This window comes from Branchiostoma floridae, chromosome 5 (genome assembly GCF_000003815.2).
Source record: "Branchiostoma floridae strain S238N-H82 chromosome 5, Bfl_VNyyK, whole genome shotgun sequence".
Taxonomy (NCBI): domain Eukaryota; kingdom Metazoa; phylum Chordata; class Leptocardii; order Amphioxiformes; family Branchiostomatidae; genus Branchiostoma; species Branchiostoma floridae.
Window position 1 is genome coordinate 16,004,827 of NC_049983.1, and position 19,308 is coordinate 16,024,134.

The 19,308-nt window shown below is 40.9% G+C and overlaps 2 protein-coding genes across 2 annotated transcripts; both read left to right on the top strand.

Annotated features, from left to right (window-relative positions):
- Window positions 1-4,576: 4,576 nt before the first annotated feature.
- Window positions 4,577-12,890, top strand: LOC118415124. Its single transcript, XM_035819487.1, has 7 exons — window positions 4,577-4,730; window positions 5,133-5,240; window positions 7,445-7,542; window positions 10,291-10,366; window positions 11,373-11,537; window positions 11,839-11,948; window positions 12,594-12,890. Exons 1-7 carry the CDS (start codon window positions 4,709-4,711, stop codon window positions 12,648-12,650), a joined length of 636 nt encoding a protein of 211 aa, XP_035675380.1. The 5' UTR covers window positions 4,577-4,708; the 3' UTR covers window positions 12,651-12,890.
- Window positions 12,891-14,466: 1,576 nt separating this feature from the next.
- Window positions 14,467-17,836, top strand: LOC118416063. The gene is made up of 7 exons (XM_035821120.1): window positions 14,467-14,590; window positions 15,026-15,133; window positions 15,558-15,655; window positions 15,921-15,996; window positions 16,514-16,678; window positions 17,257-17,366; window positions 17,615-17,836. Exons 1-7 carry the CDS (start codon window positions 14,569-14,571, stop codon window positions 17,669-17,671), a joined length of 636 nt encoding a protein of 211 aa, XP_035677013.1. The 5' UTR covers window positions 14,467-14,568; the 3' UTR covers window positions 17,672-17,836.
- Window positions 17,837-19,308: the final 1,472 nt, after the last annotated feature.

A 19,308-nucleotide genomic window follows, 5' to 3' on the forward strand; every position in this document is an offset into this window, starting at 1 on the left:
AACACGGCAAAGGAGGGGGGTCAGATAACAATTCTTACGAAAATATTATTTGTAGATACAATGGAATTACATGATACAACCCTATGATCACCAACTTTATTTATATATTCAAGACCTTTGTATAAACAAAAATAATTTCGTTGGCGTATGACATTATTAATCAATAAAATCAATTGCCATCCCAACTCAGAAGGGCGCATTAGTACGGTCCAGTCACCAGGCGACAGGCATGGCGGCAGCGTCTCCGTCGCCATAGCGACGTGCGGACTGTTCCATTCAAATGCAAATACGGGGTTGAGGGACTCATATAGGCCGTCTCGTATTCGGTTACTTCTCTCGGTGGGGCAAAAGGAGAAAAGCCTAAACACAAAAGCAGGTATACAAGATGTTGATTAGGACTAGAGATAGGATTTCGTGCAATCCATCGTCAACATGAAAAAGGCGGGACTCTGATTCAGACCAGTCGAGGGCGCCAACAAGAGAGCCCGCCAGTCCATGTGAAAGACTGAAAAGTGAACGATTAACAGACGGACAAGAGAGATACCCTGCATTCGTTTCCGTTTCAGCGTTTGACCTAAAAAAATCTCTCATTTATTTGTTGACATCTAACGTCGGCAAATTTTATTTTCAACATAAGAATTTGTATGCAAGCCTTATGTCTAGTTTAGCTAGATTTCATAATTTTTTCTATGTCAGTGTTTAATGTAATTTCCAAGCAGATGTAAGCGGAGACCCGGGGGTAAGATATCGCTTACGACATTCTAAAACAAGCTTGACCCTTATATACATTTGCTTGTGGATTACTCGTTTGTTTTATGGGTATAATTAGGGATTGATGACCAGTAAGCAGAGACCACAACTAATGAGAATTGAAACCAATCATCTACTTCGTACTGCAAACACTTAAATGACTTGTAGCATGCACTTTTAAGCTTTTAAGCACGTTCTCGATGCAAGCATAAGTGACCGCTCTAGCATGTTGTTATGGTGTGGTGAAATGTACTTAAAATCGCTATACACGTACGCGATGCAGAGTCTTGCCCAATAGCGTTAACGGGCACAGATCATAATATCTATTTTGGGAAAGGTAGGAACTCGCGAACATTCTAAACCGAATAGTATTCAAAATTTCTGTCTGCATTGACTGCGGGACGTTTACTTCCCATGCTATGCTGAAGTAGTCGACGAGGTAAACTGGCTTCACATTAGCTAATTTACATGTCGACCATCCTGTTAGCTTAGTACCTTCGAGCTATGTCCAGTATCAGGGTGAAGTGCACGAAGTTAGGGTGTACTAAGTTGTACGAAGTTGTACGAAGTTACAACCGTTTCCTACTGGCTTTGAGGCTATATCGGGAGTCACAGATGACGTCAAATCATTTATTGGATGACGTAATCTAACTTCGTACAGTAGGCAGCGTAGGGTGGCATGTGTACGAAGTTGTCCGAAGTTGTGCAAAGTTACGTGACGTCATCTAACTTCGTACAGTAGGCAGGGTAGGGTGGCAAGTGTACGAAGTTGTCCGAAGTTGTGCAAAGTTACGTGACGTCATCTAACTTCGTACAGTAAGCAGCGTAGGGCGGCATGTGTACGAAGTTGTCCGAAGTTGTGCAAAGTTACGTGACGTCATCTAACTTCGTACAGTAGGCAGGGTAGGGTGGCAAGTGTACGAAGTTGTCCGAAGTTGTGCAAAGTTACGTGACGCCATCTAACTTCGTACATTAGGCAGGGTAGGGCGACATGTGTACGAAGTTGTCCGAAGTTGTGCAAAGTTGGGTGATGTCATTTCATCTCGGACAGTGGCTAAGGTATGTTAGCCAAAATTATAAAGTTGTCCAAAATTACTTAATGTACATACTGCTAGTTATCGAAAGCTTCAAACATAAAATAAACACAACATACACGCACATACACGAATAAACAATAGAAGCAAATAAAACAATAACAATCAAAGCTCATAAATTCTAAAAAGCTCATTTATTTTCACTTCTTAAACCACATTCCCCCCTAAATAAATGAATATGCATACAATGTACCTGACAGCATTCAGTGCACTTAAACTATTACAGTAGCTTTTTTTATCTTGGATGGAGTGATAGTGTTTGCAAATGTTATCAGTTACAAATTGAAGACAATTGTTGTTTGATTTCATTTGCGTAACTTTTAATACTATCTAGGTTATCTATTTTGTCCATCGGAAACGTTAGCGCCAGTTTTCCTAACTCTCTATTACATGTAATCATCTACGCTTTGAATATTATGTCCTACAATGTCCACTTCTTATCATGTTCACTTTTAAAAGTCGGAAAGCCTGCTTTTTTTTACACCAATTGCACCATGTTAAAAATGTTTGTACAGATTTCTGGACTTCCAATATTGTATAAGTAATTTCATCAATTGTTATAGTAGTAGGGCACAGTTTCTGCCCGCAGTGAGCCGGCAGTGCGCCGCTGATTTAGATAGCAGCTACGATGGCTGGCATATAGTCCCTTATGCCTCTCACCTTTCTGTTGTGCCGTCAGGGACCTTTCCTAGATAACGTTGATTGTCAATCAGTGCGCGGACGTAGTCGTTGCAAGAATCTATAATCGCCAAGAGTAGTGCCTCGCCTCATTTCTCTATCCCTCTAGTCTTCCCAGCAAAACTCATCCTCCTCTCAGGATATTTATTGGGTGGGCGGTGGTATAAGGATACCTCTTGTAACGTAAGAAGCATTTTGTTGCTTATTGCAAGCGTACTTCCATAGAAATAAAAAGAACGTGGCAGTTTGGTTCGATAACCTTTTGTTTCGAATTCAAGTTCGAACAGTCAAAGGGAAATAGACACGTGAAGGTATTTGCACATTACATAGAGTTTTCAGAAGTTGCGTTAATTTAGGTAGTTATTCATCATATTTATTGGTTATGATAGACATAAACCTTAAAATTGATGGTCTTCTCTTGCAACAGAACTCCATTATAAAGTTTATTAGGAGAACTCTGTGTCAAATAGATATTAACGTTAACCACCATCCTGAGTAAGATAAAAGACAAGTAACATTTGAACAACTTCGTACACCTGTAGACACCTTCCTCTTGGCTGTAAAAAGTTTGGAGACGTCATGGTTAAGATGACGTCATAACTTTGTTCAACTTCGGACAACTTCGTACACCACCCGGCTGACTGTCCAAAGTTAGGATGACGTCATGGTTAGGATGACGTCATAACTTCGGACAACTTCGGACAACTTCGTACACCACCCAGCTGACTGTCCAATGTTAGGATGACGTAATGGTTAGGATGACGTCATAACTTCGGACAACTTCGGACAACTTCGGACAACTTCGTACACCACCCGGCTAGACTGTCCAAAGTTAGGATGACGTAATGGTAAGGATGACGTCGTAACTTCGGACAACTTCGGACAACTTTGGACAACTTCTGCCATCTAACTTAACTTAGGACAACTTCGTGCATTTCACCCTGATACTGGACATGGGTGAGCCCGTCGAGGCATGAATGTACAATAAAGGTCTTTCGTTCATTGTAATAGTATTCCGATCGAGACGTCGACTCCATGCATTATCCTTGACACCATTTGTTGCCTTTTTGGGGCAATCACGGATGTGAATGTGCAAGTGGAAGAAAGTTTAGATCACTAAAGAACTATTCTTCCTCTGGTCATGGCAGATAAAACAGACGTTATTTACAGATCCTTTGTAACGGGGAAAATTCCCCTAGCCTTTTGCGACAAGCACAATGAACACTGGACAACGGCTTCACGTTCAGATGCTGTAACAAGATTCAAAGTACCGCAACAGTATAGTTTTATCACATGGAAAATGTAATATATTTCAATTTGAAAGCATATGTACGGAAGACTCCGTGTCGTGTGTCTTTTTAGTGATCCGTGCAGTACAGGTGGATAACTAGAAAAACGTACAAAACACACACACACACACATACACACACACACACACACACACACACACACACACACACACACACACACGCGCGCGCGTACAAAACGCTGCGCCGTGGAAACACTGCGGCGCGCACACACCGAGCCAGACCCTTACCTCGCATCTACTTGGAGATGAACTCTCGATGGTTAATGATTAAGGTAGCAGAACACATTAGTTTTTCGCCTATGGGGATTTCTATAGTTAAGGACCCCAAAGTGAGGTGGTTCGACGACTCCAAAAATATATCAGGGTGCAAAAGTTATTAACAAGAATTCGATATGTTGGAGTTGAGGGTATAATCTACAACATATTTGAAAATGAGATGAAGTTTGCCTGCTCGTTTTCCCAGAAAGAACACTTTGAAATGACCCCCAGCGGAGGTCACCATACTGCAGCCGACACACGGAAGTAGCGGGAACCGGATTCGTGCGCGAAATTCTACCCAGCCAAACAAACATCGTAACCCATCTCATATGGCCTCAAAACTTACATATTCCTCTACTATCCACCACAGTTTCCGACTCGCTGACGTGCACAGAAAAATTTCTATGGCTTTTCAAGAACTGCGACGCCCTATTTTGTGCCCGACCTACTTATGTTATGCGACCTTAAAGAAAGTTTACTTTTGCGTTCATGTGACTCTGACTAAGAACAGGTCAACATCCTGTAGGATATATAAAGAGTCTTGAACATTTGGCGTGTGTAGCCAGTCATTTATTAGCCTTTTCATCTTTGTCTGCAACAACACGATACATGCTGAGACATGCTGAAGTTCCTCGCAATCGGTTAGAAACTTCATAGTTTTTGCCATTTGTCTTCCTATAGTATACAGCTAGGAAGTTTGCTCCTGTAATTATATATATACTGTCACTTTTTCTGTTTGCTCGGTTAAAACGGAGTGTCGTTCAGTGTCTAAAATAAATAAATACTTACACGTACCTCTTGTTCGGAGCGCCAGCTACTTTTGACACTTTCGCTTCCATTTGCGAACAACATAAATCGAGAATATGTTGATATTGATCCTAATGTCATTTACACAAGCTCTACTATGGGCCGCCTAACAGTTTCCTACACGGTGCTTCAGCAAGACGCCCAGTCTTGATATGCTCTGAACATGCTGTGGTTTTCAACATTATTAAACGTCCTTACGGTAATCAATGTTGTATTTTATGACACCACTATGACAGCGTTCCTGTTGGGAGGGTGCTCGGTGATGGTGGAGGCCTGTTGTCTTCCCAAACAGTTTGAGTGCACCGCTGGTCTTCAGAACGCCACTTTCAGGGGCGGGAAGCTGGGTAAGTTTGGTGACATTTTGAAGTCTTCTTTTCCACGATCGTACATTATGTTTAATCTGTGGGACTTGTAAATCACAATTCTTATAAAGCACATTAACAGATGACGAACTTTCAGTAACAGGTACATGTACTTTTCTGTGGCGAGTACCTCAATACGTATTATCGAAAGATTGCTTTTTTGGCGAGGCCACAGAGGCGGAGCCTTCATATAGCACTAGAACCTTGATGCAAACAATAGTTACCTGCATGTATGCAGGTATGGTTTTCACGGGCGTGGGAAAATTTGGAAGCTGGGGATTTAGGGCGCTGTATCTCAAGAACGGATGGTGCGGGCATGACGATTTTTGGTACGCGGGTTGGGGGTGGTGGCCTGACACTCAGGTTTGATTTTGGGCCTCCTGGCGCTTGAACTTGACATTGCAGGTGGCATTTTTTGTGTTTTGGGGGCACTTTTGGCGCTGTGTGTCCGGAATGATACGCGCCATTGCGACGATTTTTGGTGCATGGGTGGGAAGTTGTTGCCTGTTGCCTAGGATTGACTTTGGGCCTTGTCGCGTTTGAACTTGACGCGCTGTCGAATTTTGTGTCCGGGAGGGGTATTTCCGGAGTTATATCTTCTGAACGGTTGGTGCGGGCGCAATGATATTTGGCACATGTGTTGGCGGTGGCTGAATAATTCTCAATTTTGATTTTGGCGCCCTTGGTGCTTGAACTTGACATTCCAGGTTACCTTTTGTGCGGGCACTGCTCGTGCGCTGTATCTCCGGAACGCAAGGTGCCATCGTGTTGCTATTTGTTACGTGGGTTTGTGCTGGTGTCCTGGTGGTCAGGTTTGATTTTGGGCCTCCTAGTGCTTGAACTTGATACTGTAGGTCCTACAGTATCAAGTTCAGTGTAGGTTGACCCTGTTTTTGTGTGGTTGGGGCATCCCCCCAATATCTGCTTGGTTTGGTTGGGTTTGGGTTGATTGATAGGTCTTTAAGCTTAGGTGTAGAATCGTCATCTGTTTTTGCACTGGCTTCTGCCACCTTCAATGTATCAGGTTACTTTGTATCAACAGTGTTTCCAGCCAGATGACGGTTCAGTTCAGTTTGTACTAGTATCTGTTGCTGTTAGGTACAATTTGAGTTTGCTTCTTAGTCTTTGTGGTGTTTTGAGAGTTTAAAGTTCTGGTGCAAGTTCCTTTACCCTGTTTGGCAATCAGAAGAAGATACAACTTTCTAAAGTGGAGGAGAAATGTATAGAGCTTGAGTGTAAGAGAAAGGTATGTATTATTATTATTATTAATCCTGTGTTTCTTGTTGTTTCTTTGGGGATGCCATTTCCGTATTGTATGCAGGTAATTTGTAGTTTGGGGCTAGTCATGGTCGCTTGATTTTTGGGCCTGCTTAATCTATAGTACATACATGGTTAAGTGGTAGAAGCTTTGTTCTATTTTAAATTTGGTATCGTTTGTTGCATTTTGTCACTTAGGTTTAGGTTTTAGTTGGATGTTTGAATAATAATATCATATCACCCTGGGGACTAACTGTTGCTGCTGGATGGGAGCTACCACTATTCTATGTTGTCTATGGAACTACTGTAAAAACTTAATTGGTCAAATTATGCAAATAACCTTCCAGTGTCAAGTGTTATAGCACTCCAGAAATAAATCTTTAATGAATATCATTGCCACACTAAGGAGATTTAGCAGCTGCATTAGGTCAGTACATTGAAATAGGAAGATATCAGTACTGAATATATCATATGTGACAGAATAACTACAAGGGCCATCTGAGACAAAAAAGGTAGGAAAAGTCGTCTCAACAAATTCAAGGTACTGTGGTTGGTTACATGGTTAAGAAATCCAAAATAAGTAATGTTCATCCATGCCCAAACTTACACATTCCGAAAATGGAATTTCAGACTTTTGCATGGTGCACATTTTCCAACCACGCAAACACGGACAAAAAGGGAAAAAGATACACAATAGGTCTACAGACACCCAATACATTTCATGCAGGCCTGAGGTCTACGAACTCTTGTTACTTACTTTATTTCTTTATCAGAATCTATCACACTTAAGAATTTCACGTTGGGTTTTTAGCTGTCAATTGGCCATACATCGAATTTTTGCTTTCCATGAATTTCAGAGAAATTGTGGCCAAGTATGGACTAAGTCGCAAGCATCCAAACATCAACTTACTATATCCTTTATCCCACAGATGTGTCATCGACGGTGTTTATGCATTCAGTCGATTTGGTCAACAAGAAAGTTTCCTATGTTGGACAAAGTTTCAAGATCGTGCAAGATTACAACAAGGTTAGCTGAAATGAGATATTAAAATTGTTACTTTTATTGTTCTGTAACGAATTTGCTCATGAGGTCAAGGTCAAAGGACCTCGAGCTAATGTTCAGCATATATCTTATCACAGGTCGGGTTTGATGAAAGAGCTGGGCTGTCTACCTGGGCTGTCTACCTGGGCTGTCTACCTGGCCTGGCTATCACGTCAGGCTACTCAGATACCCCCATTCATAGCCCCATCATATGGCACTCAGCTGATTGACAGGCATAGTAATTGCTAATCTCCAACCTGTCAGTGACCTGAGGCTGGCCTGTCCATGTGCACCACTGGCTGGGCCCTTCGGGAATGCGTCTGGGAGGCATTCCTTGCAGGAACAAGTACCAGCACTGTGTGTAGTAATAATTATGGGGACGTGTCCCAGATCCTAATTTTGAAGCTGTTTAGTCTTGCATTTCAGGACTACATGTATTCCTAAAAGCTGTTAGTCAGGACTATTCCTAAAATGAAGTATTTGCAAAGTAACAGATGACTCCGATTTCACATGTTATATAAAACCTAGTCTATAAGATACTCCTTTATCATTCTATTTGTAAAAAGATTTTATAACGGTAAGGTTTTCTTGTTATTCCGGCAATATGGCATTACTAGTATATGTACTAGATTAGTCTGAAAATTGCAAGCTAGTAATTACTTAGTTAGTATTTTGTTTGTTCATATATGCCCCTGTGGTGAAATCTTGCCTGGCCAATCTTCTCGGACTTCTACCTTGTTGTGTTGGGCAAATGTTTGACCTAGAAAACAGAGGTCCTGGGTTCATATCCTTTGACATGTCACAAAAGCTGTGCTGGTAATACAGGACTTTCCCCTGGACTCCATCCAATTGTACAAGGTTGGAGAGATTATTGGCAGTGGAAGGAGAGGATTTGGCTCTGTCCTGGACACAAAAATTGTCCAGTGGATAACAATCTAAAAGGCTATGTGACTACCCACAGGGTCTTCCCCAGAGGATGGAACAAGGGCGGCCCTCCATTATGTTCCTGGCCCCGACTATAACGTTACTACTTCTAAAATTTAGTGTGTTTCTTCCTATTTTCCTGGTTAGGCTTGCTAAAATTCATGACAATTCACAGATTTTTGTGCCAAGCGGTGTCACTTTTCCAATCAGCATTGGCTGCTAAAACTTGTGAATGGGCGATGATAAAAACAATAGTCGTTTCACTATTGCTAAAGGAATTGCTATTATTCTTGGAGAACTTGACACCTTCTGTCATTTCAAAATGATCCTATTTTCATGAAAACACTTAAACAGTGCAAACGTGTTTACTTCACAATCTTTACACTTTACAATCTCAACTTGTCAGAAAATAAGATTAATTTTTCCAAAAAATAGTCATCTTACCGTCAGGTTATTTTTGCCAGTCTCTCCACTATACTAAAATTTCTGGGGAGAAACCTGACCAAGAGTGTATATGTCAATATGGCATACTAGTATAGAGAACAAGGAGGTACATGTAATTATACCCCCCCTGGTCAGTACAACTTTAGCTTTACGGTGATTTATGCTCGTCTTTCTTGTACTAGCTGAGATTTTCTGTCCTAGAAGATAGATATTCAATAAAGAAACAAATTTCACACATACACACAAGCGCGCACACACACACAAACACACACACACACACACACACACACACACACACAGTGCTGGTATTTGTGTTCCTGCAAGGAATGCCTACCAGACACATTCCCGAAGGGCCCAGCCAGTGGTGCACATGGACAGGCCAGCCTCAGGTCACTGGCAGGTTGGAGATTAGCAATTACTATGCCTGTCAATCAGTTGAGTGCCATATGATGGGGCTATGAATGGGGGTATCTGAGTAGCCTGGCGTGATAGCCAGGCCAGGTAGACAGGCCAGGTATACAGGCCAGGTAGACAGCCCAGCTCTTTCATCGAACCCTCACAGGTCTGCCTAAACACCATAAACGACTCTAATATGCAGTGTATATGGGGCAACGACCTTGTGTATGCTCTGGAGACATTGTTTATACATTTATGAATTTTAAAAATGCAGCAAGCCCTATGTATTCACCAGTTATTTCGAGTTATTCCGGTTTTAAGATGAAAGCAATTCTTGGCCACCATGTTGGATCATGCTTGCTAACATTTGAGGCTGAAAAACACTTAGTGTACAAGTTTTATGAGTTGACAATGATAGAATTGCGGTTTGCAATAATCTATAAATCAACAGCTTCCATAGTTTGATATCCTGTCGTCTATGGAGCCGAGGAAGGTATCGAGAACTTCCCCATGCAGACTCCTAGCACGGACGATCCTACATGGCGGCCAAGAATTGCTTCGATCTTGAAATCAGCGAACTAACTTGAAATAACTGGTGAATACGCTGGAGTTGCTTTTTTTTTTTTAATTTCATAAATGTATAAACATTGTCTCCAGAGCGTACACAATGTCTTTGTCCCATATACACTGCTTATTAGAGTCGTTTGTGGTCGTTTGTGGAGTTTAGGCAGACCGTCTTATCACCCAGCATTTTAATCCATAAAAGTACTTTGTGTGTGTGTGTGCGCGCGTGTGTGTGTGTGAGAGTGCGTTTGTATTCATCTTCAAATGGGGTTTTTGTTCCTACTAAACCCTACGTATTTCAAATTGTTTTAACAAGATGTTATGTTTGCATATTCCTACACACAGGTATTTATCAGAATTTGTCAGTATATAGTGTGAGGCTAATTGTGCATCCTCTTCTTGTAGATGATGCAGTATACCATCAGCCAGTGGTACTGTAGGGTCAGTAAGCTGACTACACCAATACATGACTGCATGCCTGGTAGGTAACATACATTAGCATAATTCCACCAGGTGCCATTATAGTGGGTCTGCATGCTCTTTTCCGTAAGGCGTAGGCAGGCTATTTTTATTTCCCGTAACTCGTAGGGAAAACCATCTTATGTACGTAATTCTTAGTGAAGTGGCCAAATTTAGCGTAATTGCCTTCCTTGATTTAGCGTAATACGTAGGGTGTTCTTCTGAATTCAGCGTAAATCGTTGTCGGGACCCCCCATGCAGACCCTCATTATACCGCCACCTCAAAAAACGTTGTTATAGAGGCCTTTTCAAGATTATCTTCAACACCTAAATATCAGAATTGTATTACATTTAGGATATTTAACATTCTGTGTTCAAGACAATCTTGGGAAGACCTCTTTACTAACGTTTTTTGAGGTGGCGGTATTATGACACCTGGTGTAAATATGATAGTCGATGTTACATGTACATGTTGGGAGAATCATTTAAAATGTGCCTGGTATAAATAGCATATTATCATGTTAACTTTCGCAAAATGGAAACATATTGTATTTGCTATGTTTCTTCTTCCAACAAACGTGGTCAATGACCTAAGCCAGACAACTGTCACCATGGTTACTGGTATGACACCATCTGATGATGTTCGATTACATGATGTAGCAACTGGTATCCAGGAGAGAGCAGAGGGTCTGGTGAACATACAGGATGAATGTGTTTAATTATATGAAGAATGAACAGAGCAGTAGTAGGCTAGACGATGTGAAGTTAAACAGTGTGTATTTGCTGGCAAGTGTTACATTTCTAGTTAATAATCAATCGGTCTGTGGTAGACTTCGAGCCACACCCGTGAAGGTTAAAAACCCATCACATTGAAAAATCTCAAATGTAACAGTTTACTGCAATGTCTATAATGCAGCTTGCAGAATTGTAGAATGACGAGACACCTGCACCCAGGGGTATTTTACCATTACTATGACTGCGATACAATCAACTATCAACAAATGACATGTTGTCTAAATTTTTTCTAGCGAATGCAACAATTGCGACGTCAATGGCCATGGGAGGGCCCAAGGGCATCATGATGGATGTATACGACATTGAGAAAATATCCCCTGGGGCAAGGCTTCCGTTCAAGGGGACACTCTCACTCAACCAAGAGGGCTGCGTTCCTTTTTCAGAAATTCTAAAGACCGGTAAGTAAAAGGTTAATTAATGTCATCATTGGCTTACATACTCTTACATACTCATCATCAGCTGTTGGGTGAAGGTAGCCCCAAACACATTTTGTTGGAGCAGTGGATTGTAATCCATAGTGGGGTCAGTATTGGGAGGCAGAGCCCAAACCTCTCCTTCCACTACTTTTCACCTCCCCAAACCGAAGTCAGGTTACGTTTACACCTGGTTCATATACATATCAACAAGTATCGAAGAGCAATCTTGTTCATGTGAGGTGGCACGCTATACAGTACTTTAAGCTACTTCCTCATTTTTCAGAGGGCAGTATTGCAACCCTGGCATACGTCAACATGACTTACGGCATCAAGGACCCGTCAGTGTTTGACGTGCCCAGCCCTCCCTGTCCCAAGGACACTGACAACTTTGTGGTAAGCAAAGCTAAACAATCAAGGCCTTCATGTATTGCTAAATGGGTAAACATCCAAAAAGTAAACGGTTGCCGGAACGTGTGATAAACACTCATAACAAAAGCAATCTGAAAATGGTTTTCAGTTTACAACTTCCCGCCAAGAGACCTTTGGAATGGTAACGTTACCAAGGTTTGGCTTATTTGAGGTTGGCTTATTTGAAACACTTTCAGTTTCATTCACTTTGATCCTGTTATGCTGAGTTGAGGTAGAGTGACTGCTATGATTTTCTAATTACATTCCTTCAGTTTTTCCTTTATGGAAGACGCTTTTACAGTTTACTTGCAGTCAGTTACGGTTTCAATGCCTTACAAGGTCGTTTACAGGCTTTTCTTTCACTTAAATTGGGGGATTGCTTCACTGATGTTATATCATTAGCTTATGGCTTAGACCTTGCCCACATTGTCATGACTAGGGTTGATTTGAATTGATATCAACTGGGGATCCACCAGTGCCCAAATTGGCTTGCCAGATCCTTGGAGTTGCACAAGCCCAGAAAAAATAAAACGGCATAAGAAAAAGGTCACGATTTTCCCCATCAACCTCTGCTTGGAGGGTAAAATGATACAACATTAAGTAATAGAATAAATGTCCTATCTCTTACAGAACTCACTGCAGCAGCAGCCTGCACCGTCCTGGCCAGCACTTCCGACCCTGCCGTGATGTCGCTTAAAGGGCACATCAAAGAATCCCTCCAGACACCATCATCAAAGGACAAATGACCTGAAAATCTTTCATCTCTTCGTTGGTGTTTAACGTTGTTAACTCAAGTCAACATGAGAATAAGCTAGGAAGCATTAACGTCCTGACGTTCTGTGTAGTTCACAAGTATTGTATGGTGTCTGTTTCTATATGTGTCCAGGGAGTCCTGAAAAACAGGCTGAAGCCTGAGCGATGTAACTCTGGTAAAGCAAATAAAATGAAAATGAAATGAAATAGTTTCTATTTCATGAGTTTTTCCGGGTAAGTGTTTCAATGTAGTCTCAAAACAGATATAAGGCTGTCACAGATGCCCGCGGTTATAAAACGTTTACGATCTTCTGAAACAAGCTTAACCCTTATACCTGCTTGAAGATTAATTAGTTTTATGGATACAATTAGGAATTGACCAGCAGACACAGACCACATACACCTATCACAGAATTGACCAGCCATCTACTTCGTACTACAAACACTAGAAACCTATTGTAGCACGCACTGTAGGTTTTTAAGCACGTACTTGAAGGAGACATAAGTGATCGCTCTAGTATGTTGTTATGGTGCGGATACTTGCAGCGTTTTACCCAACTTATGAGAGTTGTCAGACATCATAATATTCATTTGGGAAAGGTAACATACCGGCAGAATTATAAACTGAATAGCATAACAGAATCCCTGTCTAGTACTGAAGAACGTTTACTTTACATTTCATGCTATCCTGAAGTACTAGTAGATAACAAAGTAATCTGGCTTCACGAAGCGAAGCTTTTCGCTGCTTTATATCATAGAGAACTCATAGTGGTTGTCAGGCCAGGTAGGAATGGTTGTTTCTAGGGGTGCGTATACGTACCAGTACAGAAATTTCAGGTCCAGGTCCGGTTCAGGTCCAGAGGATCAGGTCCAGGTCCAGACCTAACCCCGATTCAATATTTGAAAACTTGTGAATGGATGATACTCAAAACAATGGTCCATTTCGTTACAAAGAAGTCTGTTTTGTGAAATATTTGACTCCCACTGTCGTTTTGAAATCCTACAAAGCTAACTGCCCTTGTACCATTGACTGTAAAACTTGGTAGAATTGACTATAGACTCTACCCTACTTCGCTCTTGTTATTTTCCCCGGCCGGTAAGCCCCAAAACGTGTGAATGCCTGTTCATATAATACGTTCATTTTCCACTAGGTTCAACATCGGGTCACCGATTTTTTTTTCAGATCTATATATATATATATATATATGTTTTGTACCGATACACCATATATATATATATATATATATATATATATATATATATATATATATACATATATATATATATATATATATATATATATATATATATATATATATATATATATATATATATAAACAAACCTCTGCTTCGAGAATAGGTGTTTGGCTCAACTTTCACTAGTCGTGACAGAGCAGATATTCACAGCTTTACATGTTTATTGTGCCGTAAAATGTTCCAGGGGCAGGGCCGCTAAACTACTGGTCTACGCACGCTTCCTATGTAAGAGACTGCGTCATTGGGTCGACATATACAACTTCTTTTTAATATAACTTTGGTGTAGGACTGAGAGCCAAATGGAGGAAAGCCAATCTTTTGAGAAATAAAGAACTTGGTAACAGTCCTTGTATTATACTTTCCTGTGCGGGAATGGTAGAAATCTTATCACAGATCCCGACCCTATATCTGCTTGGAGATTTCTGCATTTAAGATTTATGATTAACTTTGCTGAAGGGCACAGAAAGTGCACACCAAGGTCAACGTTCTGTAGGACCCTTCAGAAGCCTTAAATGGTTATTACGTCAATACCCTGTGCTCAGCGCATTAACAGTATTTTCCTCTTAAACGTAAACAACTAGCTATTGTCAGAGAAATGCTGAAGATCGTCTCAATCGGTAAGAATGAGAATCCATATAGAGGGTAAAGCAAAATGTCAGTTCTACACTTCTTTTTCTAGTCTACAGAGAGAGGCATATTTGCTCCTGTTATGTTGTCATTGACTGCTGTGTGTTCAGGGAATCGTGTCGTTTATTTATCAGCCTATATATTACATACTTCTCATGTCGAACGCTAGTTACCTTCGGCAAGCAGGTTGTGTTTTAGAATTTAGGTACCGTTTGTGGACAGCGTACTACATAGAGCATTTGTGAATATTGATCTTGGACACTTAGTTCTATCACGAGGTACGTAACTGAACAGCTTCCTGTTGTACTGCAGCAGAACGTCCAGTTGTACATGTATATGACTTGCTCTGGACATTCTGCTGTTTTCAACGTTGTAAAACGTTATCAGCGTTGTATATAATGAAACCACTACCGTGTCTACGATAGCGTTCTTGCTGGGAGGGTGCTCGGTGTTGGTGGAAGCCTGCTGTCTTCCCAAACAGTTTGAGTGCACCATTGGTCTTCAAAACGCCACTTTTGGAGGCGGGAAGCTTGGTAACTTTTCATATCTTCTTTTGCATGTACATTGAGGTTAAATATGTTAACCTTGTATATCATCCATGTATTATGTCTCTCTGGTACCTTAGTAGTCACTAGGAGTGGGTACCGGTACAGAAACTTCAGGTCCAGGTCCGGTTCAGGTCCAGTGGATCAGGTCCAGGTCCGGACCTGAACCTGATTCAGTCTGAAAGAATCAGTTTGGTGGAGTATTAGGCTTACACTTGCGTTTTAAAATCCTACAACGCTAGCTGCACCTGTACGATTGACTGTAAAACTTGGTAGAAATGACTATAAACTATAATCTGTTTCGCTCTTGTTATTTTCTTCCACCTGCAAGCGCAAAACGTGTGAATGCCTGATCAAATAAAAATCTCTATATCCCCATGTTGTTCCACTAATAATATAATTTATCCCACAGATGTGTCAACGACGGGATTTATGCACTCAATGGATTTCATCAACAAGAAAGTCGCCTATGTTGGTCAGGACTTCAAGGTGCTGCAAGATTACAGCAAGGTTAGCTGAACTTAACATTAGATCTTTTAAATTGCTGTGTGTGTGTGTGCCTGCATGTGTGTTTGTATTCATCTGAAGATAGGTTGAAAAGTCATTAAAAATGATTTTTTTCTTCCTGAGAATGCTCTATACAATTCTAATTGTTCTAACAAAACATTATATTTGTATATTCCTACACACACACATGTATTTATCAGAATTTGTCAGTGTATTCTTATTAAGTGCAACTTTGTGTTGCTGATTGTGCGTTCTCTCCTTCTTGTAGATGATGCAGTATACCATCAGCAATGGGTACTGTACGGTCAATAAACTGATGAAGCCAATAGACAACTGCATATCTGGTCAGTATACTGGGGGCATCATTCTAAGGTGCCTGATATAGATAGCATATCATTAAACCAGTCTATTTAGGAGGATAGTGCAGCAAATGGTCATGGTGCCCCAATGACCCACTAGAAGATCAAGGGGTAGGTAAGGCAAGGAAACCAGTCTATGATAAACACTTTTGTACAATTGTTGCAGTGCTGTTCCCCTGCCAAATTTACACCTAGTTCTGTTTTCTTACTCTACTTGAATTAGCATATATATATATATATATATATATATATATAATGTACCTACTGGTTAAGGATGTCCTCTTGGATAGAACATCAAGCCCAAGGTCCCATGTTGGAAGATAGCCACACCCTGACAAGGTTAAAGAACCCATTACACATATCAACAAAAGGATGGCTTCATCCCAAATGTTACAGTATTGTTTTGTTCATGTATCTTGTAGAATGTACAAAATTGGTGCACCTAAAGGCATTTTACCAAAAATGTATAGAAAAGACATGTTGTATTTTTGTTTGTTTGTAGCGAATGCAACAGTGGCAACAACAGTGGACATGGGAGGGCCAAAGGGTGTCACACTTGATGTCTACAATGTCGAGAAAATATCCCCAGGGCCAGGGATCTTCTTCAAGGGGTCAATTGCATTCAATCAAGAGGGCTGTATTCCCTTTTCAGAAATTCTTATGACAGGTAAGTAAAATGCTAATGCCATACTACATGTCGAGTGGATTACAGTGGCTTGAAATCTTATTCACTGTCATCTTCCCCAGCTATTTTTGTCTTCGCCAGCCAAATTGATTGCAGCCAGGTGGCGTTACATTGATAAAAGTTAACTACACCCAGTGCTAACAACGAGCAAGGTCATGGTTTGGCCTGAGCATGCACAAGGTCAAAGCAATGCAATTGGACATAACAAAACTTTACAATGACAGTGACTACTAAAATATTCTAATTTTCAGCAATATGCTGCAAACTATAACCCTGCGGTACCCGGATGTAATCCTGATTCACACCGCATTTGCGTTCATGATGACAAGTTGCAAATGCGGATAAAAGGAATCCATTTTAAAACCACCTCACGTGGTGGTCCCAAAAATCCGCATCAAATCCGTTTCAGAGCGTTCATATATATCCAACTTGGCCTACCAATGCAGATGCATCCGTATTATTTTTGCATCATAAACGGGGTATCCAAGAGCAATCTTGTTTAGGTGAGGTGCCAATTTTTTGTACATTTGTGCCTCATACCACTTCCCCATTGTTTACAGAGGGCAGTTATGCCACTGTGTCCTACATCAACATGACATTTGGCATCAAGGACCCGTCAGTGTTTGATGTGCCCAGTCCTCCCTGTCCCAAGGACACTGACAACTTTGTGGTAAGATCATCACATTCTCACTCTCCGCCACTATGTTATAGTTGGTTTGGATCACTACCTTATAGTAAGTAACAAGTGGTATGATCCACTAGAAGTTAGGTCACGGACAATGTTGCACCTTTGTCCACCATCTTGCTAGTTGTAATCATGTTGTGTACCTTGAATTGCCCCTTAGTATTTAGCGTACTATACTGGTTCGGAAAGGTTACTGAGGCATTATAAGTAATGTCTGTCCTTCTCTCTTACAGACCTCGCTGCAGCAGCAGCCTGCACCATCCTGGCCGATACTTCCATCACTGCCGTGATGTCGCTAAGGACACATCAAAGAATCCCTCCAGACACCATCAAAGGACAAATAATTTCTTTCTGCTTTGCTTTAGTAAAAGAAGATTGTGCAAAATGTGAATGCTTTGTGATTTTTTCAGTGTAGTACAGCTGTATTGAATAAATTTTGGTCTTTTGATGCTGAACTGTGTATACTCTGATATTCTGCAATTGTAACTTATTAGAACTTAAAGTAGAAAACCTTGTGTCCCCCTCCTGTTATACATGTCCCTCCTTCATAACAATATGTGAGTTGCAAAAGCTACATAGATGTGGCATCTCTTGTGTCATATAACCAAATGAAAAATGCCAAGCTCCTGAGAAATAAAGACCTTGGTGACAGGAATGGAATCCTACTGTCGCATGCGGGTGGCAGAAAACTCAAATCCATTTAACCAAGCATCATCCATCAAAGCTTATGGGGGCTTGGCTGAGAGGATTTTGAGCAAAAGGAATGGAAAACTGCCAACCTACTGAGAAATAAAAAATCTAGGTGACATGACTGGTATCCTCCTGTCACTTGGAAAGGGTGCAAACTTCGAAACCACTTAACTGGGCATGATTCATCATGGCCTATGGAGGCATGACTGAAAGGATTTCTGCAAAATAAGACAGAGCCAGAACTGGATGGTAAAATCTCAACCAATTGAGAAATAAAGAACTTGGTGATGGGTAATAAATCCCTCTGTCACATGTGGGAATAGTAGAAGCCCTATGTCTACCTAACCAGGCATCATCCATCATTGCCTATGGGAGCTTGACTAAGAAGATTTCTGCAAAACAGCCAGAAATAGGAAAATGTCATCTTTTAGAGAAATAGCCTTTAAATCCTCTTGTCATGTGTGGGAATGGTAGAAAATTCAACTGTACTAACCAGAATACAAGGCCTATAGCCAATAGGAGCTTGACTGATCAGGATGTATGCAAATAACTTTAAGCATAAATGTCACTCCGTAGAAAAATAAAGAACTTGGTGACAGGAGTCATATCTGCCTGTCGTGTGGGAATGGTAGATAACATTACCTCAAGTCTGCTTAATTAGGCATCATCCATCATGGCCTATGGGAGCTTGACTGAGAGGATTTATGACAAGATAGAGAACTGGATGGAAAAATGCCAGCCTTTTGAGAAATTAAAAACTTCGTGACAGGAGTTATATCAGTCAGTCATGATCATGTGGGAATGATAGCAACCTCATGTCTGCTTAACCAGGCATCATCCATCATGGCCTATGGGAGCTTGACTGAGAAGATTTCTTCAAAAACAGTGCCAGAAATGGCTTGGAAAAAATGCTAACCATTAGAGAAATAAAGAATTTAGAGACAGCCTTTAGATCTTCCTGTCATGTGTGTGAATGGTAGAAATGCCATATAAACTTCTATAGGTGCTTGACTGGCAGGATTTATGCAGAGAACTGAATGGAAAATGTCATTTTATAGAGAAATAAAGAACTTTGCGACAGGTGTAATATCCACCTGTCATGTGGGGAAGACAAAAACTTCAAGTCCACTTAACCAGGCATCATTCATCATGGCCTATGGGAGCTTGACTGAGAGCATTTATGAGAAGATAGAGAACTGGGTGTAAAAATTCCATCCTATGGAGAAATAAAGAACTT

Excerpts from the sequence above, each read along its gene's own strand:
- LOC118415124 (XM_035819487.1), top strand. The coding sequence starts at position 4,709 with ATGCTGAAGTTCCTCGCAATCG. Across the intron at positions 11,538-11,838 it reads TTCAGAAATTCTAAAGACCG|AGGGCAGTATTGCAACCCTG; the intron begins GTAAGTAAAAGG and ends CTCATTTTTCAG. Across the intron at positions 11,949-12,593 it reads AGGACACTGACAACTTTGTG|AACTCACTGCAGCAGCAGCC; the intron begins GTAAGCAAAGCT and ends TATCTCTTACAG.
- LOC118416063 (XM_035821120.1), top strand. The coding sequence starts at position 14,569 with ATGCTGAAGATCGTCTCAATCG. Across the intron at positions 14,591-15,025 it reads GCTGAAGATCGTCTCAATCG|CGTTCTTGCTGGGAGGGTGC; the intron begins GTAAGAATGAGA and ends TGTCTACGATAG. Across the intron at positions 15,997-16,513 it reads AATAGACAACTGCATATCTG|CGAATGCAACAGTGGCAACA; the intron begins GTCAGTATACTG and ends GTTTGTTTGTAG.